This window comes from Centroberyx gerrardi, chromosome 7, assembly GCF_048128805.1.
Source record: "Centroberyx gerrardi isolate f3 chromosome 7, fCenGer3.hap1.cur.20231027, whole genome shotgun sequence".
Lineage (NCBI taxonomy): Eukaryota > Metazoa > Chordata > Actinopteri > Beryciformes > Berycidae > Centroberyx > Centroberyx gerrardi.
In genome coordinates, this window is record NC_136003.1 from 5,921,816 (window position 1) to 5,943,443 (window position 21,628).

Here is a 21,628-nt window from a genome sequence, read left to right on the forward strand (position 1 = left end):
AAAAAAAAAAAATATATATATATATTTTTTTTTTAGTCAGCAGTTTATAAATTTGTTATAAGTCAAACTAGGGTTAGACTGATTTGTTGACTAGTTTGCCAATGTTGGCCTTTTACTAGAAATTGTAAATTGGCCAGTCAAATTACATATTTATTAATCAATACTACACTGGTTGTCTATGGGAAGCCTTTAACCTGAACTGATTCTAATGGGACATTTTGATTGGATTCACACACGTATGCATGAATATGTACTATTTTTAATTATCTTCAGTTTCAATGGACACTAAATACTTTTTTGCTGTGAAAATAGTAAAATTTACAGATACTGAATATTAGCACAAAATATTGGCTACTGGCAGCTTCAATCCAAAAAACATAGGTTGAAACAATTCAGACACCACACAAGCAAGACAAAACATCAAAGCGCTTTATAATACATCAGTGGTCGACACCGATATGTTTAAATGAATATGGTTCCCAGTGAATGGGGGGTGGAAGTGGGGCGTGTGTAGTGTGTAATTCCTAGTTAATTTCCAGAGCCCATTATTAGCCTCCACCCAATCACACAGCTTTAGAACAGCCTAATTTCCAGATGCAGCAAAATGTTCTGCATTGAAACTAATCTGGTGGAATTGCCTTTATTTTGAAAACCGATCCTTTTAAAAAAGCCCTTATACATCATGCTGCATTCAACTCGTGGGAATAACCACAACGACTTTGAAGAGGAAACTCAAACTCAATGACATTGACTTTGGTTGCTCCTTCCCAGCCTGCTTGTACTTAACACACATGAACTTGGTGAGTGATACATTGCAGTTCAGGTTTTACAGCAAACCAAACATTGCAATGTCAACCACAAATCAAAAATCCAGCAAGCAGTTGTGTCCTGCTGTGGTGTTTTATGAGTTGTGATCACAAAATGATTTCAAAATGATTTACGTGATGGAAATTCTGTTGGTTTTATTTGAAATGAATATATCATTCCCAAGTCTTGGCTACAGGTATTTCCATGTTGGTGACGTCAGAATTAAGGAAGTCGGAGAAATGGGAGTCCATCAGCCAACCTGGAATAGTAGTAATTTCCTGCAAGCTGACATGAATGGTATTCTTTACTTGTAATTACCACCTGAAAGCTGAGGGGAACAGTATTTTCAAGTGGGGAACTCGCATTTACCATCTTCCCCATAGGATGTGAATGCATCACATACTTCTGTTACTTGTCTTCCTTTGTCGTCTCTCGTTCTTCCATTCCTCTGTGATCAGTTGGACTTGGGGAGTCTGTAGACCCCTGCGGAGACTATCAGCTGGTGCTCTCTGACCTTCCTCTGCAGAAAGGCCTCCAGCTCGTTGACGTCCATCTCCGTGACGACGGGCCCCGTGGCGACGAACATCCTGAGCATGGAGTGGATGCGATCCAGCGTCATGCTCTCCAGGTTGGTCAGCATGGCCTGGATGTAGGCCCAGAACAACTGCACAGAAAACAAAGACACAGCACTTAGAAGACGGACCCCCATTTATTATTTGTGTTACTGTGTATGCCGTCCGCACCTGCAGTTTCTCCTCCCTCTGCTCTGACTGGGTGGTGGTGTTGGAGTCTCCCTCCTCGTCGCTGTCGATCAGCATCACGCCTCTCTCCAGCCTCTCTTTGGAGGAGCCGGTCTCCAGGACGGAGTAGCGCCCGCCCGCCTCCTCCCTCAGCACCCCCTGCTGCTGCCACAGGGCCAGCTTCCTGTGCACCGTCTCCTTAGGGACCCCCAGCTTCACACTCAGCTCCTCCAGCGTCCACGAACCTGACCGAACACAAACCGGGCTTAGGGCTCTCACCCACCAGAGGGTGGTGAGAGCCCTAATCCAGGAATGGATCAAACTGCCTCCATTCCTGAGGGTTTCAAATTAGCCAGGCTATACAATACATGTTCATATCCTAGACACTGTATTCAATTCTGTTTCAGTTTGATAGGGACAAACCAGTGCTGAAGTTGAAAGCTCTTATCTTTTCTGTGAATATACTGGAGGGGGTCTACATGATGCAAATGTGTTTAAAATAAAAATACATACTTTTGTCCTGGAAGTGCAGGATGATGGCGGCGTGGATGGGGGAGACGGTGAGGTTGCTGAGCACTCGGTCCTCCAGCACCACGTCCAGGGTGACTGAACCCAGGTGAGGCTTCCAGCTCAGGGTCCTCATGGCCTGGGGACACAGGAGAGACGACCTCTGTTACTTAGGCTTTCTATAGTCCAGCCATTATGATTAGTGGTTTGGTTAACATCTTTCTATAGTCCAGCCATTATGATTAGTGGTTTAGTTGACATCTTTACTCCAAACTCTGCTTCAGCATTATATTTTTTATTCTATCATGCTGCATTTTAATCTTTTTGCTCCAGGCTTGGCAGCACCACCACCAATGTCTTTTTTGGATAATCTAGCTTTTATAAACTTTCATAAAGAGGGAAGGAAGGGAAACCACATGCTGCTACAATGAGGATGTTGACCATTTTGTAAAGAAATTCACAGTCCTGCTTGAATCTGATTAGCTTTCACTTTACTGTGTGAGGTTAGTTTCACTCTTAAATTGAACGTTTTAAACTTGAACAAATGCCTCTTTGCCTCAGATTGTGTCGCCTACAGCGAAGTTGTGTCAACAAAGCCCATCCCAGACCATTCCCAAAGTTGCTCTTTCTCCAATTTCTCCATCTGTCTGAATGAAAACTGAAAATGGATAAAATGTTGGCAAGGATCTTTAGTCACCCTAACAACATGGGGCGTGGCAGTAGCTTAAATATGGGAGCAGCAGCCACCAGTAGAAGACTGTACTTGTACTGGGCAGCTCCAAGTGAAAATGTGTGAATCACTTTCAGATCACTTTCCCTGGATGAAAAAAAAAAAGTTGAAAGATTCCTCATAACGGAACAAAGAAGAACTAGGTGTTAGGAACCTGTAGGTAAACTTCACCTTGAGTTTCTCGTAGCGGTGTGTGTAGGCCTCCATGGCCTGGCAGACCAGCGGAGGGAGCTCCAGCTTCTCCTCCTTCAGCTGGGGCCAGAACTCAGAGGAGAGGATCATGGCGGACAGAGCCAGGGGGGGCTGCTCCTCCTCCCCCAGCCTCGACTCCTCCTCACGGATATTGCTGTTGATCCTCCGGGAGTCCGCCATGTCCTGCACAGGAGATAACGACAGGTAGAGAAATGACGGGAGGAAGAATATATTTGAAACACAGTGATATGTCAAACGACTGGATGGGATTAAACCGTTTCATCAACAGTATGGTCTTGGTAAGATTTGACTGATATGGCTTTTAACTGCCAATAGCTGATATTTTGTGACAATTATCAGCATCTTTGATTGATACTGAGTGTCTTGATTTGACCATTTTGATGTCAAAGAACAGCAGCAAAGAAAAACAACATATCGAACATAATAGGACACTAAAACATTCCACTGAAACCCAGGAGAAGGAAGGGGAGGAGGAAAAGAAGAAGGAGAAGAAGAAAAAGAAAAAAAAAGGCAAATAGTGGCTCCATATAACAGCAAAAACAATATATTGGTCTAACCCTAGTTATAAGATCAATGAATGTATCACTATATGGTAATATGCTGGATTGTTTTGAGGTGAAGAGCCTAAAAACATTATGTGAAAATGTGTTTACCTTCAGCATGACCTCACAGTAATGCATATGAGACTCCCCGAACCTTAGCTTCAGCAGCTCCACATTACGAATCTCCCTAAAACCACAGAGACACACAAACAAGACAAAACATTGTTCTCTTAAAGTGGAATTCTACTGAAACTGGTTGTTACTCCACAAAAGAAGACATGCAAGACATTTTTTATTTTTTTATTTTTTAGCTCTCAAGGTAAATAATACTGCTATTACATTATTTCAGGGAATGCAATTCATGATGTCGATGGATCATATTATGCTTAACCCAAAAAACTCATAACTACATAAACTACATTAAAAAAAATCTCAAAACAGTTTAGGAAACTGTGTGTTCTTGCAGATTAGCAACCTTAAAATTGATTCCAGTGAACTACCTCCACCCAAAATATGGACTGAGAGCATCCATAATGCACACACAAGTAAACATGATTACAGTAAGAGTAAATTAATGTAAGGATTTGTAGGGCAAGATTTTGATTTTTGAGTTGCCACATTTATGTACCACAGACAATGGATTCAACCAGATTTACAGTATGAATGTACCACCAAACTTTTGGTGTTTGGAACTGTTCCTGGCTGTGTTGTAATGCTTTTCAGAAGCTTTTTGTTTTGAGTAACATATTACTTTGATTTTCAGCTACACAGTATTACCGTCCAATAAATCTACATCATGATAAAAGCTTTTTATTATTTTTTTTTATTTTTAAAAGAGCCATTTTCAAACAGTAAAAGGTACTGAAACTGATATAGGGAACAGGTTCAGGACAAAACCTGGATCCTAAGTCAAATTAATTTGGCGTTGTACCTGGCAGTGTTGTAGTTGAGCTGGTGCAGCAGTCTGTCAGCCAGGACCGTCCTGTACTCGTCTATGAAGATCTCCTTGCTGCCATAGATGCTGACCAGCAGGCTGATGATGTCTGATGAACGACGTTTAGAGCCTGTCTTGTCTGACAGAAAACATCAAGAAGGAACACATTAGACTCCACTTAACTAAAGATATGTGATTTGTAGAAAATAATTTTTACCACATAGTGATGTAGCTTCATAGTGTACGGCTATAGAGGAGTGGAGCGTCTTAACTTTGGTGCTTGAAGACCAATGCGATAAGAAAAAACTTATTTCAGAATCTAAATTCAAGATGCAACATTTTCTCCCTGCATCAGTGGGACCGTTACTGACCGGTGACGGCGTCGGTGGGGTCTGGTGTCCACTCCTCTGGATCGCTGCCCTCCTCGTCACTGTCCTGCATCTCCAGTGTCACCGGGTCGGCTCTGGACAGTTCGCTGGCCAGGTCGCTGCAGCCCTCGGCATCTCCGGTGAGACCGGCTACGATCTGCCTCACCGTGTCCTCCCGAGTCCTAAACACAACATGTTACAGCAGCTTTACCAAAGCTCAATATATTGGTCCATTGGTATAACAAACTCCATGACCAAATTTTGTTTAGAGAAGTGCTGTATGAATGAAAATCTAACTTTATCATACGGTATAAATTATGTTAAAAAAAAGAGGGCATATGATCACAAAACACACCTGAGGTACTTGCGGATCGGTTGGCAGGCAACTTGCAGGATGACCATGGATGGATCCAGCTCTCTGAGGGCCTTAATGGCCGAGATGTAAACCGTGAGGATGTCAGACGTGTGAACGCCTGAAGTTGGATGGTACAACATCAGAATTAATTTCCTACTATCTTTATCACTGCATAAATACCTTCAAACATTACAATTTCATGTCCTGCAGTACCATGATGTACCATGGTGGAGGGACATAATCAAGAACATAAAAGTTAAACATTGTATGTCCAAATCTTTCCTGGAGAATCTCTCCTGCCAAAATCAGAGAGCCTTTTCAACTACACCAGAGCTTCTCCACCCAATAGAGTCACTAGTCATCTACTTCCTAACTTCCTATACATACAGTGTGGTTCATATGGACACAAAATATTGTTCCATAGGCCAACTAACCAGGGTGCAACAGACGGCTCTCAAAAGCTGATTTCAGCGAGGTGAGAAGTTGTTGTCTCTGGTTTGTTCTTTCAAGACAAAATTTCAGATCCTCAATGGCAGCTTTCGACTCTGGGAAATCTGAAAGAGATGAGAAGAACAAGAAGAAGCAGCACAAGAACAGATCAGTGGCTATGTTGTTTACATGCACAGACATTTCTGTTCTTAATCCTGTTACTCAAGTAACCTGGTTTTGGTTGACCCATGTAAACATAACTGGGTTAAAATAACTTAGTAAGCTTATACTCTGATTATGAGAAACCTGGTTAAGATGTATAAAAATGTATTTTTTGGCATTTATTGTTAAATTGGTGAACAAGCTAACCAGCTAGCTAGCTAACAGGGTGAAAAAATAAGTTTCCTTTCATTGTAACTTTAACCAGACTATGACCAATAGCTAGGTTATTATGGCATGTAAACATAACCATTAATAAGTAGATTTTGTTTTCTCTCTCTCTCTCTCTCTCACACACCTCTGATGATACTGAAGAGCTCTTCGATCCTCATGTTAACGTAGATCCTGCAGAAGAACTGGTGCATGTGGCATCTCCACTGCTGCAGGATGGCGTTGGCTGGCTGCCCGGCCTGGCTGCTGCCGGTAGCGCTGGGAACTGGGACTGGACAGCCTCCGTTTGCCTCACTGGCAAACACTCTGTTTAGCCAGCCCAACACCAGCTCCAGCCACTGGTTAGACAAGACAGAGGAGCAAGAAACTCTTATCCAAAAATATTGTTTTTCAGATTCAAAAAACTGTATTTAACTTTATTAAAACTCAGATATCATCTTTATTGTAGAACTGATCAATACTATACTGGCTGTCTATAGGAAGTACTTAACCTGAATTGATTCTAAGGAGACAATTTCATTGGATTCAACACAAGTATTAGCAGTAATAGTAGATCCAGTACTAGGTGCAGTAGTAGTACTAGTAGTAGTAGTAGTGGCAGTAGTAGTAGTAGTGGCAGTAGTAGTAGTATTACCCTGGGTTTCAGTGAAGAGTTTTAGTGTCCCATTATTTACTTCATCTTAATTACTTTATCTGTGAAGGCCAATATCGGCCAAAAACATAGGTGCACTGATAGGTTTGTAACATAGTAGAGCCCTTTTAGAACAGTTCTCTATAGCACCATGCTCAGATGGTTCTACATAGAACTTATATGGTGCTGTAAAGAACACTTTAATGACGTATGACATGTAACAAAAAAGCAGTATTAAATAAACTTTTTAAGAACCACACTAGGGTATTTATTTCGATTTAGCTAGTACAGGGTTTCCTAAATGTTCTCACCTCAAGGACCGTCAATATCAGATCACACACCAGCATTTGAAAAGATTGGGTCTCAAGGAACCCTGTCTGATTTTTGTTGTTAGTCATGATTTAGTACCGAATTATAACTTCTCAGGAGTGAAACCCACTGGAACCAGCTCCAAGACCCCTGGTGGTCCTCGGACCACAGTTTGCGAACCTCTGACTTAGTACATCCCAAATTAATAAGCCAATTTTATAATTTTTCCTGACAACTAGCTTAAAATGATCGGTATAAGCCTTCAGAAACCCATATTGGTTGAACCCTAATGACAGGCTTATCCAGACAAGATTCCAGTTGTGTAACATACATTTGCTGATCATCGGCATAGATGGACGGATGGATGGATGGTTACCTCCTGGAAGTCCAGCAGGAAGGAGCGTTCGTACTCCCCCCTGCAGTGCTGCTCCATGCGCTGCTCTATGAGCTTGTGGAGGATGGAGGTGACGGCCTCGGAGCTGACCCACTCCAGCAGCCGCAGCCTGGACCTGGAACCACACAAAATCATCCACATATGAAGTACATACCACATATCACGGTGTCTTATTTTGTAGCTCGAATTGTTAGTTTGTAAATAAATGAATGACTGAATGAAAAGGTATGCACTCATAAGCTGGGTTTCGTTCCAAGTTTTTTTTCTTTGCAAATTATGATGCACGGAATTAGAAAACATTTGTGCAAATGGCAAAAAAAAAAAGTTGTCTGTAAAATATCTGTCCATCACGACCACCAAAAATGTCATATGAGTTGTTTCTAATATGTAGAAGTCTCCATTGTGGTTGTATGACCATTAGTTGGCACATTAAAATATTAGAGTCCATTTTTTTATTTTATTTTCAGATAAAAGCATGAATATTGCCAACATTAGCTGATACTACAGAACAATAACAACTTACCCAATAATAATCAATAGTAATCAATTCCTGAAAGATTCTTTCCATTTTTTTGGTGGATGTGTTTTGATATTCACAAAGATTACTTATTCACTTCAACCGAGCTGATGGAAACACACCTGATTCACTTTTTAATTTAAACAGCATTTTGCGTAAAATTCGCTTGAAAGTTGGATGGAAACAGTGCTACTATACAACCCACAAACCTACACAACATATATCAGGTTGCGGTCCATTGATTTCCAATAGGAAACAGCAGCACAAGACACTCAAATGGGACAAATCCAGCGGAACCTGAAGAAGACTATTTGAAATCAACTTGAGCATCATTTTTGTCCCTGCATCTGCGTCCATATTTCAATATCTTGCTCTACGCTAGATTTTAAACGACCAAATATCCATGTAATTTAAATCTGCAAGGGCATTTCCACTGATGATTAGGGCTGGGTATCGGTACTCGATACCTTTAAGGTATTGACCGAAATAACCCAGTACCAAGTAGTATCAAAACTTCTCCAGTCAAACGATACCTGCATTCAATACTTTTTGTACACAGATCTAGAAAGAAATGACTATTTGTATGGTTTTGCTCGCAGCCAATCACCGCAAGCGTTCTTGGATTTAATGCGACGTGTGATTGGCCCACTACTGCAGCAGCCACAACCCATACAGTCTGTGGTGGTGAAGTCGAGCGCGGTGTATGTGACGGAGTTGGCAGTTCAGCGTGCCGAGATGCCACCAAAACGTTAAAAAAAAGGTATCGAATGAAGTACTCTAATGGTATCGGTATCACTTTAAGGGTACTGGTATTGGTACTGGTATCATAATTTTTTAAACGATACCCAGCCCTACTGATGATGGATTCATGCCATCTCCAATTCCTGATGTAACCTACTGGTGGCCATTTCCAGACACCTTTGGTCAATTGCGGACACACACTCTTCTTCTGTTTCCAGTCTTTTAAATTTTGCACAAATTTTAAAGAGCTTCCTGACAAAAGGCAAGTGGCATGAAATCTTACATATTTGAGAAGCTGAAAATTAAAAATCAAATCAAAGAGTGTGTCTGGAACTGGCCACCGATACATTTTTCATCCAATTGCCCAACCCTATCGTCCATCTTTCTTTATTCACTCACAGTATGTGGCTGAGTTCTTGCAGTTGCTCCAGGGCCTCCTGACACCAGCACTGCTGTGTTGAGACCCCACAACCGGGACAGACGCCCCCCTCGGCCGCGTCCTCGGCCTCCCCGGCCTCCCCCTCGTGGTTCATATGGACGGAGAAGGTCCTGCTGTAAAACTCCAACACTCTCTCCTGCAGAATGGTGGAGGGAGAGAACAGGAGGAGGGCCCTAATGATGGTGAAGGCCCTTTCGTGGAGGCCCCCGGCCCCGGGGCCGCAGAGCCCGCCGCGGCCCTCGTCCTGCCACGTTCCCAGCCTCTCCAGGCCGCCTAGAAAGAGGAACAGGGGGGTAGAGTTGTGAAACATTGGCCCCCCTTACACCTACCAGCTAATATCACAATTCATTTTTCTGCCCCATGATATGTATTGTCACTTTTTTGTATTGTGATATATTGAATTTCTATATATTGTCCCATCCCTAATTGTAAATAATGTGTATCTATGCTTCTAATGGGCTTATAACCTGCTTGTAATGCATCAAGTAAAGTGTTACAGCATTGTGGCACAGCTACCATGGTAAAATTTCTCATGGGAACAAGTACTGGGATGAAATAGTGCAACTGGCCAAAAACAGAAACGATGTATAGAACCATCAGTCTGTATGGTATGATCATCATCTTATCGTATCTTATGACTTGCCTAAGAAGGGTTCCAGTCTATCCAGCAGTGTCTGAAAGGCAGTGAGCAGCACCCAGGCCCTGTCTCGCTCCTCCAGTTCATTCTCTGGCTGTTTGAGTCCAGACCAGAACTCGGGGACCACAGAGGAGGTCAGCCGCATCTGCAGAGTCTCCAGCAGCCAGCCTCCCAGAAACCTGCCCAGTCCGTGACAGCTCAGCAGGGCCAGCGACTCCGAGAGACTCTCCTCGGACACCGAGGATCCAGAAGACACCTAAATATGAACCAAAATAGAGTTAATTGACTATACTCCGACATAAACGGCACCAGCTTAACAGGAGCAGACTGGAGTTAGCTCAATAAAACGCCATTCAGGGGTCTAAGATAGCCGCGGTCGTATGTGACGTTCTCTCATTTAGCAGAGAAAGTCAAGCCAAACTGCGTTCAAAAATCTTGCAGTTTAGGGTCGTCTTGCTTATCGACATATGTGCACACCTGGTAGAACATGACTTAACACGTTTTCCGAATCGTTACGAGCTGCTTTTCAATTCGGTATACATCCAATACACCAAGCAGCACTTGTTTCGATAAAACTTTTATAATTAGTTCTCCTGGTATTCCCACAATCTTCTTCCGCCGAAACAACTTTACACTGCGGAGAGCGTTGGCGAGCAGTGTGAAACAGTTGTAAAAGTGGACATTTTATCAGAATAAAGTGCTGCTTGGTGGAGTATCTCTGTGCCGATTTTAATAGAAGACCCTATTAATTCGTGCAAGTGCTTAAGTCATGTCCCACCAGGTATGAACCTTTGCCAATAAGCAAGGAAACATTAAACTGACAGATACTTGAATATGGTTTGGTGAACAGTGCGCTCCATGTGGGATAGTGTGTATCATTTAGCTAGACGAGGCCTGCTGCTAGATAGCATACTCACCAAAGCTGCAGTAACCGTTTCCCAGGCATTAGGAATCCCTTGTTGTGGTGTTGACATCGACAATTCGGCAGAGTCCGATTCCATCATATTTTCTTCCATTGGACTTTCTTCTTCAGGTACTGGAGGAAATTACTGTTGCTAAAACATTTGCACAGGGGTTTTTTGCCGTGTAATTCCGCACACGTCTATGTAAACGTAGACATTGTCATTTAAGGATGATATTAATGTCTAAAATGTTTTTTCCGTCTCATTTGAACATTTCCTTCTGTCTTTAGAGTTATAATTTGAAACACTTGGTCCCTCTTGTGTTATCGCGGGTTCGCTGCTTCTTCCTCTTCTCTCTTCTTTGGTGGTTTTCGTCCAAAATGGTGCATTACTGCCATCTAGGGGATTCTTTAGATTTTGTTCTTTAAAAAAGGTTATTATGACATACACTGTATAATGATGTTATGTCCAAGCACGGAGACAAACTACAACTAATCCATTCAAACTACACTAAACCCAAATAAATGTATAATTAATATTATTATTAATTGTTGCGTTAACTTGGTAATATGGGTTTGGCATGGGACTTTTACTTTGAAAAAACAGCATTTTTTCCCCCTCCTTTCGCCTGTTTATTTGGGATATGTCTTTATTATTTAAACGTTGTGGAAGTGGAAACTAATTGTGATATTATGTAAATTGAAATGTTATATTTTTGCACTATGCCTTTTAGGGTAGTGAGAAAGTACTAGTACCGGAAAGAAACCCACTGGCCCGGAAGTCCAGTCATAGATCGTTTACAACAGCAGTGACAACTAGCGGCTCGGGAAAAACATCATGGCTGCGGAGTGCGAGTAAGTTTGTTGACAGCATGTCTGAATTCTCTCTTCAAACCTAATTAAATAAATAAGTTAATGACACACCCCGTGCGTTTGTTCTACAACTAAGCAATACAATGACCGTAACTATGTTTTGAGCAAAATATGAAATGTCGCTGGCCTATATAGGAACACAACACGTCAGCTAGGCTAACGGTAACGTTAGCTCACATCGTTAACTGACATTACGTTGTGTCAGCGAACTATAAAACAACAAAGCATCTTTTGTAAGGCAGTTATACAAGTTAAATGGGTTTTTAACCCCGTTTTCCCCTCTGCAGCGTGCTGTCTGAAATCGAAGTGCTCCAGTCCATCTACCTGGATGAGCTGCTGGTCACCAGGAGAGATGACGGGTGAGATTTTCTGCTAATTTACACTACAATTTCTGCACAATTTGATGAGCAGTGGGCTTTGACTTATTGTTGATATGTAGACTGCACTCACAAACGGTCATTGTGTTTCATACTGCATGCCTTGGTGACATAATGTGTGTAAAAATGTCGCACAGCAGGCAGTATTGTTGTGTTCACATCCAGATGTAGCCCCGTTGTGTCTTCAATGGAGAGAACGCACGACAAACTCCATTCATTCAAGGCCAGTTTAATGTGGCCTTGCTTATCGGATATTTAACGTACCTAGCAGAATATGACTTAAGACTTCTATGAATCACTATGAGTCACTGGACAATTCGGCATACAAATGATTCACCAAGCAGTTCTCATTTCATTCAAAATTCAAACTTTTGGAATTGGTTCACTGCTCGCTACCGCCCTCAGCGGTACATTTCGGTGGAAGATTGCGGGAATAACAGGTGAACCAGTTGTAAACGTCGAAATTATATTTAAATGAACTTTACTTGGTGTATTGGATGTATGCCGAATTGAAGAGTGAATCCTTTCAATTCGTTTAAAGTCGTAAGTCGTGTTTTATAAAGTGTGCTATTTTGCAGATAAGCAAGGAATCATTAAATTCACATGTTTTTGAATGGAGTCTGGTAAAGTCCATGGAGAGAGAATGGCATTTATTGGGGCTAGATGAGGTGAGATATTGCTGGTGTGTGACATCACTCTGCACTGTATCTATGCCATCTGATGACACTTCCACATTGAATCTTATGACCTTAACAGCCTCCCTTGGCTTCAGTGTTGTGTCACTGTTTTTAAACACTGTTGTTATAGCTACTGATGCGTTCTTGTGTCTTCTAGGGGCTGGGAAGTGAGCCTGGTCCTTTACCCCTCCACCGCTGAGGACTCTGTCTCCCAGTTTGTCCGACTAACCCTGACTTTGATCCTTGATCAGCAGGTAGGCTTATCATCATCTTATCCTACTTCTTGGTTGGTTGTAGTATGTCCCTGAGCACTAGCTAGGATGATTCTAAATGGTTAGGATTTTACACCATAATACTAAGCTGCAATGAGACATATACAGTCCTTATTTCCTGATATTCTTTATTCTCTGATACATAATATAACTTTTACCTTAATCTTTCAGTGTTTCCCGTATTTAAAAAGCCATCCGCCCATTTTCAAGATGATATTTTGCTGTTTTTGGTCAAGCAGTGCTACTGAACACAATAAGTAATGTGTTTCTCTTTCCCCTGTTTTTCTCAGTACCCCTCCACTTCTCCATCCATCTCCATTCATAACCCTCGGGGGCTCTCTGATGACAAGCTTAGTAGGTAATGCAATTGAATGTATGGACCCATTTGGCTTCGTTTGCATAGCTGTTCTTCCATGTATCTGTCTCACTCTTAGTATTGCTGTTTTCTATGTCTGCTAAGCTCTTTGTGCCCTTTTAACATCGATTTTAAAATCCCATATTCAAAATAACAGCTTACTCATCACCATTCATTGTGCTCTGTCTCTCTCTTAGTGTCCAGAAGTGTCTGCAGGCAGAGGCAGAATCCTGTCTGGGTTCACCAGTGTTGTATCAGCTCATCGAGGTCACTATAATGTTTTTGTTAGGATTAGTTTATATCATTTAAGAATATATTATTTTGATACCCGATTATGTATCGATTGAATACATCCACTCCTTTTCCTCCCTCAGAAAGCCAAGGAGATCCTGACGGAAAGCAATATTCCCCATGGAAACTGTGTCATTTGCCTTTTTGGGTTTAAGGTATGCAGTTGGTATTGTTTACATTAGTAAACTTTGTTCGTACAGTCCAAACTCTCAACCTTTGTCATGTGTTTTACCACTGGATAATTCTTGTCCAAAATGGAGGACATCAGGTGGGATAAAACATTTAAGTTGAAGGATTTAAATAAACATAGCTAGCAATAATGTCACAAGAACACCCCCACTGCAGTTAAACATGTCAATAAATGGCTGTGATTGACAATTTATCACAACATTTCAATTATAATAGTCCATTTGATACTTTGTTACTTTATAATAGTCAATTTGAAAATAAGGCCCAGGTTGGAAATGAAGAATTATCCGTTAAAGTCACGCTTAAGACCACAGTTGATGTAAAGGTGCTACATGTCATTTTTAAACATCAATATATCATTGTCAAATTAATTTAGATACCTTGGTATAATTGCCATAAACAAATGAGACCATGATTGAGACTATTGGTAGCCTCTATCTCACACCAGTGGTATTGTTAGTGCTAGTGTTTCTCCAAATTAAGACTACATTTCTTCCTTCTTCCTTCTCCATGTCTGTGCTCAGGAGGGAGAGACATTCACTAAGACAAGCTGCTACCACTACTTCCACTCCCACTGCCTGGGCCGCTACATCAGCCACTCTGAGAGGGAGCTCCGCCAGAGGGAGAAGGAGCTAGAGGAGGACAAGACCAGAGAGAGAGCAGACCAGCAGGTCAAATATCGATGTCACCATGCAGCTCAGTATAACACAAGAGTCTGGGATATAGCTGTGTCAAATGTTGCATTTGAGGATGAATACATAGCTAGTAAGACTGAGTCACCTCTGCAGCTAAGGATGGAAATAGGCTACAAGATTTCATTGCTTAAAGGAAAACATTGGTTTGACTGTGACAAATACATTGGTGGGTTTAGACTTTTCATGGTTATTAATGCAAATAGGAAAAAACTGGTATTATTCTTTAAAGCAGCACTAGGCAACTTTGCATGTTGGTTGCCCCAAATGGCAGCAAGACGTAACATTGCATTTTGAAGACTTCAAAACCCAGAAATTATGCAACATGACATCAGTAAACTGTGTACTCCTTAGACCTAAATGTCCACTTAGTGTGTGGGAGGGATGGAGGTGGTGAAGAGGTTCAGCTTTCTCTGGATGGAGCGCTCAATCACTGCTGTTTAGGAGACACTTTTGGATTTCACTCTGTTTTGATTCCCTAAGATTTCCTATCGGTGACCATACCCACACCAGAAATTAATTTGGGCTAATAGTAAAGAAACCTTGAAGTGTTTTTTTCTCCCTAAGCTGTTCAAATGCTCACTTGTGTGACTGTCCTTGTTGCCTCATCTCATAGGAGCTGACTGTTGTCTGTCCGGTGTGTAGAGAGCCACTGACATATGATGTTGATCAGCTCCTCTGCTCCCCTGCACCCCACTTTCCCAAGGTGAAACCAACACTTTTCACTTTGCAGTTGTATTGATGCCTCATTGTCTTTTCAGTGCATCTGATTCAGTGCTAATTATTCAGTTTTTATGGCTCAAATTAAGTTTCTGCTCTGATTACCAACTTTAATGCAGTGCTGCAAAAGCTGTAATGACACATATGCCTCGATCAATAATGCACGCATAATAAAACGTTAATGGGCCTTGTGGTTTTCACTCAGCTGGAAGGGGCGGCGATCGGGGCAGATTTTCGACAGAAGTGGTGTGAACTCCAGAAACTTTTGGAAAGACAGAGGGCTAAAGGTGGGATCATCGACCCCGAGGTGGAATCAAATCGTTTCCTCATCCATATTAATGAGGTACGGATGAATTAATGACTATGGCTACGTTCACACCGCAGGCTGTTCATATCTATTCTAGGATGTGGCTCGTGTCCGATACCAATATGAACTGACAGTGATGTCCAAAAGATACCTGTGGGCAGACAGACAATAACAAAAGACAAAGACAACAGTTATTGTCATGGCAGCGCTGACAAATTCCAATTTTAGCATAGAAATTTAAGTCACATGCAGGTCAAATGCCTCAGGATGTGATTTTTGTGACACGTTAAGCTGCAGTGTGAACGTAGTCTACATTAATGTTGTATAACATAATTTACTCAACATGTTAATATGTTGATATGAAAATGTTTACAGTGATACATGTGCAATTCCGCAGGCTCCGTCTGATGCTGAAAACGGTAACCTGGATGTAGACGTCTCTCCCAGCCAATCAGTACCCTCCTCTTCTACTGTGTCCTCTGATGAAACTGCTGTCAGGGCGGACCAGTTTCATACTGGACCGTCGCTCTGCAGAGGTGGTCCAGGTCAGAGGCGACAGGGCCAGATGAGGGGCCCGAGGAGAGGAGGGAGGGGGAGGCCACAACACGGGAGACCTGTCCCCCCAATCGAACACCTAGACAAACTTTCTCTGTCCTCAGACAGCACCCATGGCCATTCCTCTGAAGGACCAATAAAAGCCAAGCCTAAGGGTAACCACAGCCAACAGAAGGTAGGAAATGCAGAGCTAAGTGAGTCTAAGACAGACAAGGAAGGCTCCGCGGACCTCGGCCAACAAGAGCCTCCGGTTTCTACAGACAAGCAGCCAATATGCCAGTCAAGCTTGGACGCCCTGAAAACCGAATGCCCAAAGGACGCTGGAGAAACGGCGAGCGGCCGTGGTCATCGAGGAAGGAGACGGGGCCCTCACGGATCCGCCCAACATCCGAGGCACCTCAGAGGAACGGACCAATGGGACGCCCCAGGGGCCGGGCGCCACCACTGGGAAGGGCGAGGTTCGAGAAGCAGGGGCGGGGCCAATAATCCGTGCGGCAGAGGAGGCGGGCCCCGCCGGGGTCACGGCAGGGGGTTCCATCAGAAAACGGTGGAGAGAGAAGCGGGAAGAGAGGAGGTGCTATGACAAAGGGCCACAGGAGGGCCTAAGAACAAATGTATGTGTGCCTCCATTATCAATTTGCATAGATTAAAGCCCCGCACCAGAACTGACATTCACTGTAGTATCCTAACTTCCTTTGCATTGCCGTTACCCTGGTCTTTGGTATGCACATTCATGCACACTTGTATCAGATACAGATGGTTGTTGTTGGTTTCTGTTGTGATGCGATATGACTTGAAAGAACAACAAATTAAAATGAATTTTCTCCGGATGTCAATGTGTTTGAAAAGCTATTGAAGTCCAGGGAACTAATGTCAGTATTTTTCAGTTTTTGATGTGGGGGGGAATAGTAAATAGTAAATTGTTGCTGCTTTAAAAAAGAGCTCTTATTTGATTATTTATATCATGATACAGACGGGTGACATATGAAAGGAAAAACCAACATAAAGCGTCTTAGTAAGCTTCAATGCGCCTTGGCATAGAATCTATAAGTCTCTGGAACTCTACTGGAGGGATGGAACACCATTCTTCCAAAAGATATTCCCTCATTTGGTGTTTTGATGATGGTGGTGGAGAGTGCCGTCTAACACGTCGGTCCACAATCTCCCATAGGTGTTCAGTTGGGTTGAGGTCTGGTGACTGCGAAGGCCATAGCATACGATTCACATCATTTTCATACTCATCAAACCATTCAGTGACCCTTCGTGCCCTGTGGAAGGGGGCATTGTCATCCTGGAAGAGACCACTCCCATGATAGAAATGTTTTATCATAGGATAAAGGTGATCAGAATAACTTTGTATTGATTTGCAGTGACCCTTCCCTCTAAGGGGACAAGTGGACCCAAACCATGCCAGGAAAATGCCCCCCACAACATAGCAGAGCCACCAGACCTCACTGTAGGGGTCAAGCATTCAGGCCTGTCCCGTTCTCTTGGTGTACGCCACACATGCACCCGCCCACTTGTCCAGAATATGGTGAAGGATGACTCATCTGACCGTATCACTTTTTCCACGTCTCTGTAGACCAGTGCCTATGGTTTTTGCACCACTGAACTCTCAAATGTGCATTTGTCTTTATGAGGGGTTTATGCACTGCAACCCTACTATAACATCCCTCTCTATGTAGTTGCGGACGGACTGTTCTTGCTGACAGTCTGATCACGTCCTGCATGGACATTCTCAGTCACCTGAGGAAGAGTTGCTCTTCTGTTTTTCCTTACATATCCCACTAATGCACAAGCATCACGGTCATCCAATGTGCGCTTTCCACCACAATTTCTGACCCTTTTTACTGATGTCTTTCCCATAGATCTAAATGCAGATGTCACTTTAGTCACTGTTCCTATTGAAACACTAGCCAGTTGAGCAGTCTTTGTGACTGAAGCTCCTGCCATCCGTGCCCCAATAATGAACCCTCTTTCAAAGTCACTTAGATCTTTTCCTTTTGCCATCTTGATCCAAAATCAAGCTCAACTGGGCCTGCTCAGCATTTTTATACATGCCACAGAGCATGATGGGATGTTAATTGCTTAATTGTATCATGTAGTACACCTGTATGGAAGCATCTGCATCCGTTATGTTTCTCCACTCATTTATTCAGATTTCTCCTTTAATTTGTCACCTGTCTATATATGGATAATGCAACTGAAATTGGTATTTTGGGAGTGAGCTGAGCAATAAGGCTAGATGATGAAATGTCATTGTGTTAACAGTTTTCTAGCTGTGGAGGGCCACCACAGCTAAATGAATGGTAAGGTATCACTGTAATGTGTCATGTTCCTCTAATGAACAAACGTACTACTTGATACGTAGATGCATACACGCCCTTATTTAACCAGGCAAGTTGACTAAAGTATTTGCTGAGGGAGGGAGGGTTATACACATTCACACCCAGAGGCTTCCCAGTACAGCCGAAGAGCTCTGATAAAGTGACCAGTCTTGTACTCCAGAAGCCCTACTGATGTTCTAGACACAATGTTCCTGAGCAGCAGGGTTTTGCTATTATTATCAGTATGTCAGACATCGCTCCTCAGCACATGTGCTCACAATAAAACATGCAGACATGCATTTACTGCATTCATTATCCACTGAATGGTATCAAATATTGCCAAATAAAGTGGGTATGCAAAATGCCATTGTGCATTGGCCTATTTGGTATAGCTATCACTGAATAGGCTACATACTCAAAAAGAAATTACCCAAATATTTGTGTTTTGCTAATTCTGGACAAAAATCTACTCAATCTGGAGATCTTCCCAAAGCAGCATGTAGACAGACTGAAGGCAGCACTTGCACTGGTGTTAGTCAAGGTGCATTTATAGTGTGAGCAAGAGTGGCGCCTCTTCACTGGATGCAAAGCAGTGTGTGCACTAGTGATTAAAATGTGTTTTATACATTTTCATTACATTTTCCAAAGCCCCCACAGGTTAGACAGAGTGCCTTGGACTTCAGAAGGTCACCTTTTTAGAATGACAAAACCAAAGATATCATTGGAAAGGTCTTGACCAGGGCTGGGTTTCCCAATAACGATCGCTAATTTTGGTTACAAAAATTTTAAGAAGGTGCGTAGATTTTTAAATGTGTTGCCCCAAACAGCACTCAAGCTAAGTGCATTGACACTCTTAGCTTGAGTGAACATATTATTTTCTTTTCTTTTTTTCTTCATTCCATTGGTATGAGTTTCCTCTGACGGATTTCGTTACAGTTGTTCAAACTGAAAGGTTAAATAAACATAAAGAAATCAATTCACTTAACCACAATTCAGCAGCATGACTAGTTTATATATATATATATATATATATATATATATATATATATATATGCACAAAGCACAATGTTGCAGAATATATATATACACATATATATATATAAATATATATATATATATATATATATTTATATATATATATGTGTATATATATATTCTGCAACATTGTGCTTTAATCCATTAGGTTATTTGTTTTATCACAAGTATAAAACAGACTACAAGATAGAACAACAATAGTTATTTAATTCATTCATTCTTTGTTTCTTTCTTTTCCATTTCAATAAAAAACAAGTCATTATTTTTATGAAAACCAACATTAAGCCGAGGCCTGACATCTCTTTTAAAGACAGAAAACAGTCAGGTAGACAAAAAAGACTATTAATATAATATTTAATATTTATCAAAAGTCTTTGGTGAACGTTTGTCCATTTCCGTTTGTGTGCAAAATGTTTTCCTAGAAGAATAAACTCTGGCTGCTTTAGTCATGAGCCTCAAACTGAAACATTGTTTTTTTTTTGGTTTTTTTGATCATTCATAACTTCTGGAAATAATGATCTCAATGGTTACAAAGTCACTTTAATTCCCTCAAGTATTTTAAATTGTATTTATGAAAATCTGAATGCTGACAATCCAACAAATGACTTTATGAATCTGGGGTCACTTGTGGACCACGATCCCATGTGGGTGTGTGGACTGTATAAGCAACAGCGCAAAGTTTTGAATATAGGCTACATTATTATCAGACCTACATGATGGAGATAAAGAAATAAGTTACATAAGCATCTGTGTGTGTGTTTGTGTATGTGTGTGTGTGCGTGTGTGTGTTTGCACCACCTCAGGTGAGATATTTTCCACTTTTACCATAAAATCCTAATTTAGTGAGTGGTATATTAAGGTTTGGTACGACATACTGGCTGCGGTCGAACTGTCTTTTTTGCTTAGGAAAGTTCCTAACTGAGTGAAATGACCCGGAAGTAAGTGGCAGCCATGATAAGAGCTGTTCGAATTATCTAAATGCTAAGGAAAGGTGCTTCCTTACTTATCTCCTTTAGCATAAGATACACTGGACCATCCTTTACGAAAGGAAAGGAGAAAATGCCGTCCCACAATTCCTTGCGGCAGCAACATTTACAGCGACGCACCATTCGGCCATTCACGAAAACAAACGATCAACAACCGAAAAGGGACGCAGATCATCATGCAAGTTACCGTTGCTTATTAGTGTGCTTGCCGTAGGCAGAGCACACTCTTACTATCTTGCATACTTATTATTCTTTTTAGTGTGCTTGCCGTAGGCAGAGCACACTCTTACTATCTTGCATACTTATTAGTGTGCTTGCCGTAGGCAGAGCACACTCTTATTATCTCACATACTTATTATTAGTGTGCTTGCCGTAGGCAGAGCACACTCTTATTATCTTGCATACTTATTGTGTGATTGCTGACTCAGCAATCACAGGTATAATATTCCCACTATTTATTATTGTGTGATTGCTGACTCAGCAATCACAGGTATAATATTCCCACTATTTATTGTGTGATTGCTGACTCAGCAATCACAGGTATAATATTCTCGCTCTTTATTATTGTGTGATTGCTGACTCAGCAATCACAGGTATAATATTCTCGCTCTTTATTAGTGTGCTTGCCGTAGGCAGAGCACACTCTTATTATCTCACATACTTATTATTATTTTTCCGCCAAAAAGTTTGGCACGCTACTCCTCCTACAGTTTTTACAGTACATAGACATGTGAGACATCAAAACGTGCGGCTCATTGAGGAATCGTGTGCTATTACTTTTCTAAGAGATCCCTCATAAGGTTTTTGAGATATTAAGGATTAAATGCCAATTTTAGACGCAATACACACACATTGTAAAATAATGAGAACAATGTGGACTCAATTATAGGATCACAGAGCCAGAAATTTAAGTTTCGTTTTGTCCGATTTAAGTTTCGTTTTGTCCGCCATCTTGTTTCTCCGCACAGTAGCTGAAGCTAACTGAAGCTAAGGTAGAATCAGATCAGTATGGATGTATTTGGACTTTTATTCTGTATATTAAAAGTCTACTGCGGAGTTTTTTACCGGCTGGCTTGATGCATTTGGGACAGAGGGAATCGCGCCGCGGAGATCGGGAGGTAAGTTAGCACACAGTAGCTTAAGCTAACTGAAGCTAAGGTAGAATCAGATCAGTATGGATGTATTTGGCCTATTATTCTGTGTATTAAAAGTCTACTGCGGAGTTTTTTACCGGCTGGCTTGATGCATTTAGGACAGAGGGGCCGTTTACCGGCTGGCTTGATGCATTTGGGACAGAGGGAATCGCGCTGCGGAGATCGGGATGTACGTTAGCACGCAGTAGCTGAAGCTAACTAGCAAGCAACAGTAGCATGAGCTTACTAGGCTAT

The 21,628-nt window shown here is 41.8% G+C and overlaps 2 protein-coding genes across 2 annotated transcripts; one reads left to right on the forward strand and one right to left on the reverse strand.

Annotated features, from left to right (window-relative positions):
- Positions 1 to 243: 243 nt before the first annotated feature.
- anapc2 (anaphase promoting complex subunit 2) lies at positions 244 to 10,932 on the reverse strand. The gene is made up of 14 exons (XM_078284486.1): positions 10,601 to 10,932; positions 9,690 to 9,939; positions 9,007 to 9,319; positions 7,332 to 7,464; positions 6,143 to 6,353; positions 5,631 to 5,750; positions 5,197 to 5,314; positions 4,845 to 5,023; positions 4,471 to 4,612; positions 3,651 to 3,726; positions 2,956 to 3,159; positions 2,061 to 2,193; positions 1,551 to 1,792; positions 244 to 1,471 (listed from the first exon to the last, which is right to left on the reverse strand). The coding sequence occupies exons 1-14, from the start codon at positions 10,697 to 10,699 to the stop codon at positions 1,262 to 1,264; spliced, it is 2,430 nt and encodes an 809-aa protein (XP_078140612.1). The 5' UTR covers positions 10,700 to 10,932; the 3' UTR covers positions 244 to 1,261.
- A 440-nt stretch (positions 10,933 to 11,372) lies between these two features.
- rnf25 (ring finger protein 25) lies at positions 11,373 to 16,722 on the forward strand. Its single transcript, XM_071923285.2, has 10 exons — positions 11,373 to 11,439; positions 11,745 to 11,816; positions 12,669 to 12,765; positions 13,074 to 13,141; positions 13,336 to 13,405; positions 13,513 to 13,584; positions 14,143 to 14,289; positions 14,927 to 15,016; positions 15,236 to 15,373; positions 15,735 to 16,722. The coding sequence occupies exons 1-10, from the start codon at positions 11,423 to 11,425 to the stop codon at positions 16,473 to 16,475; spliced, it is 1,512 nt and encodes a 503-aa protein (XP_071779386.1). The 5' UTR covers positions 11,373 to 11,422; the 3' UTR covers positions 16,476 to 16,722.
- Positions 16,723 to 21,628: the final 4,906 nt, after the last annotated feature.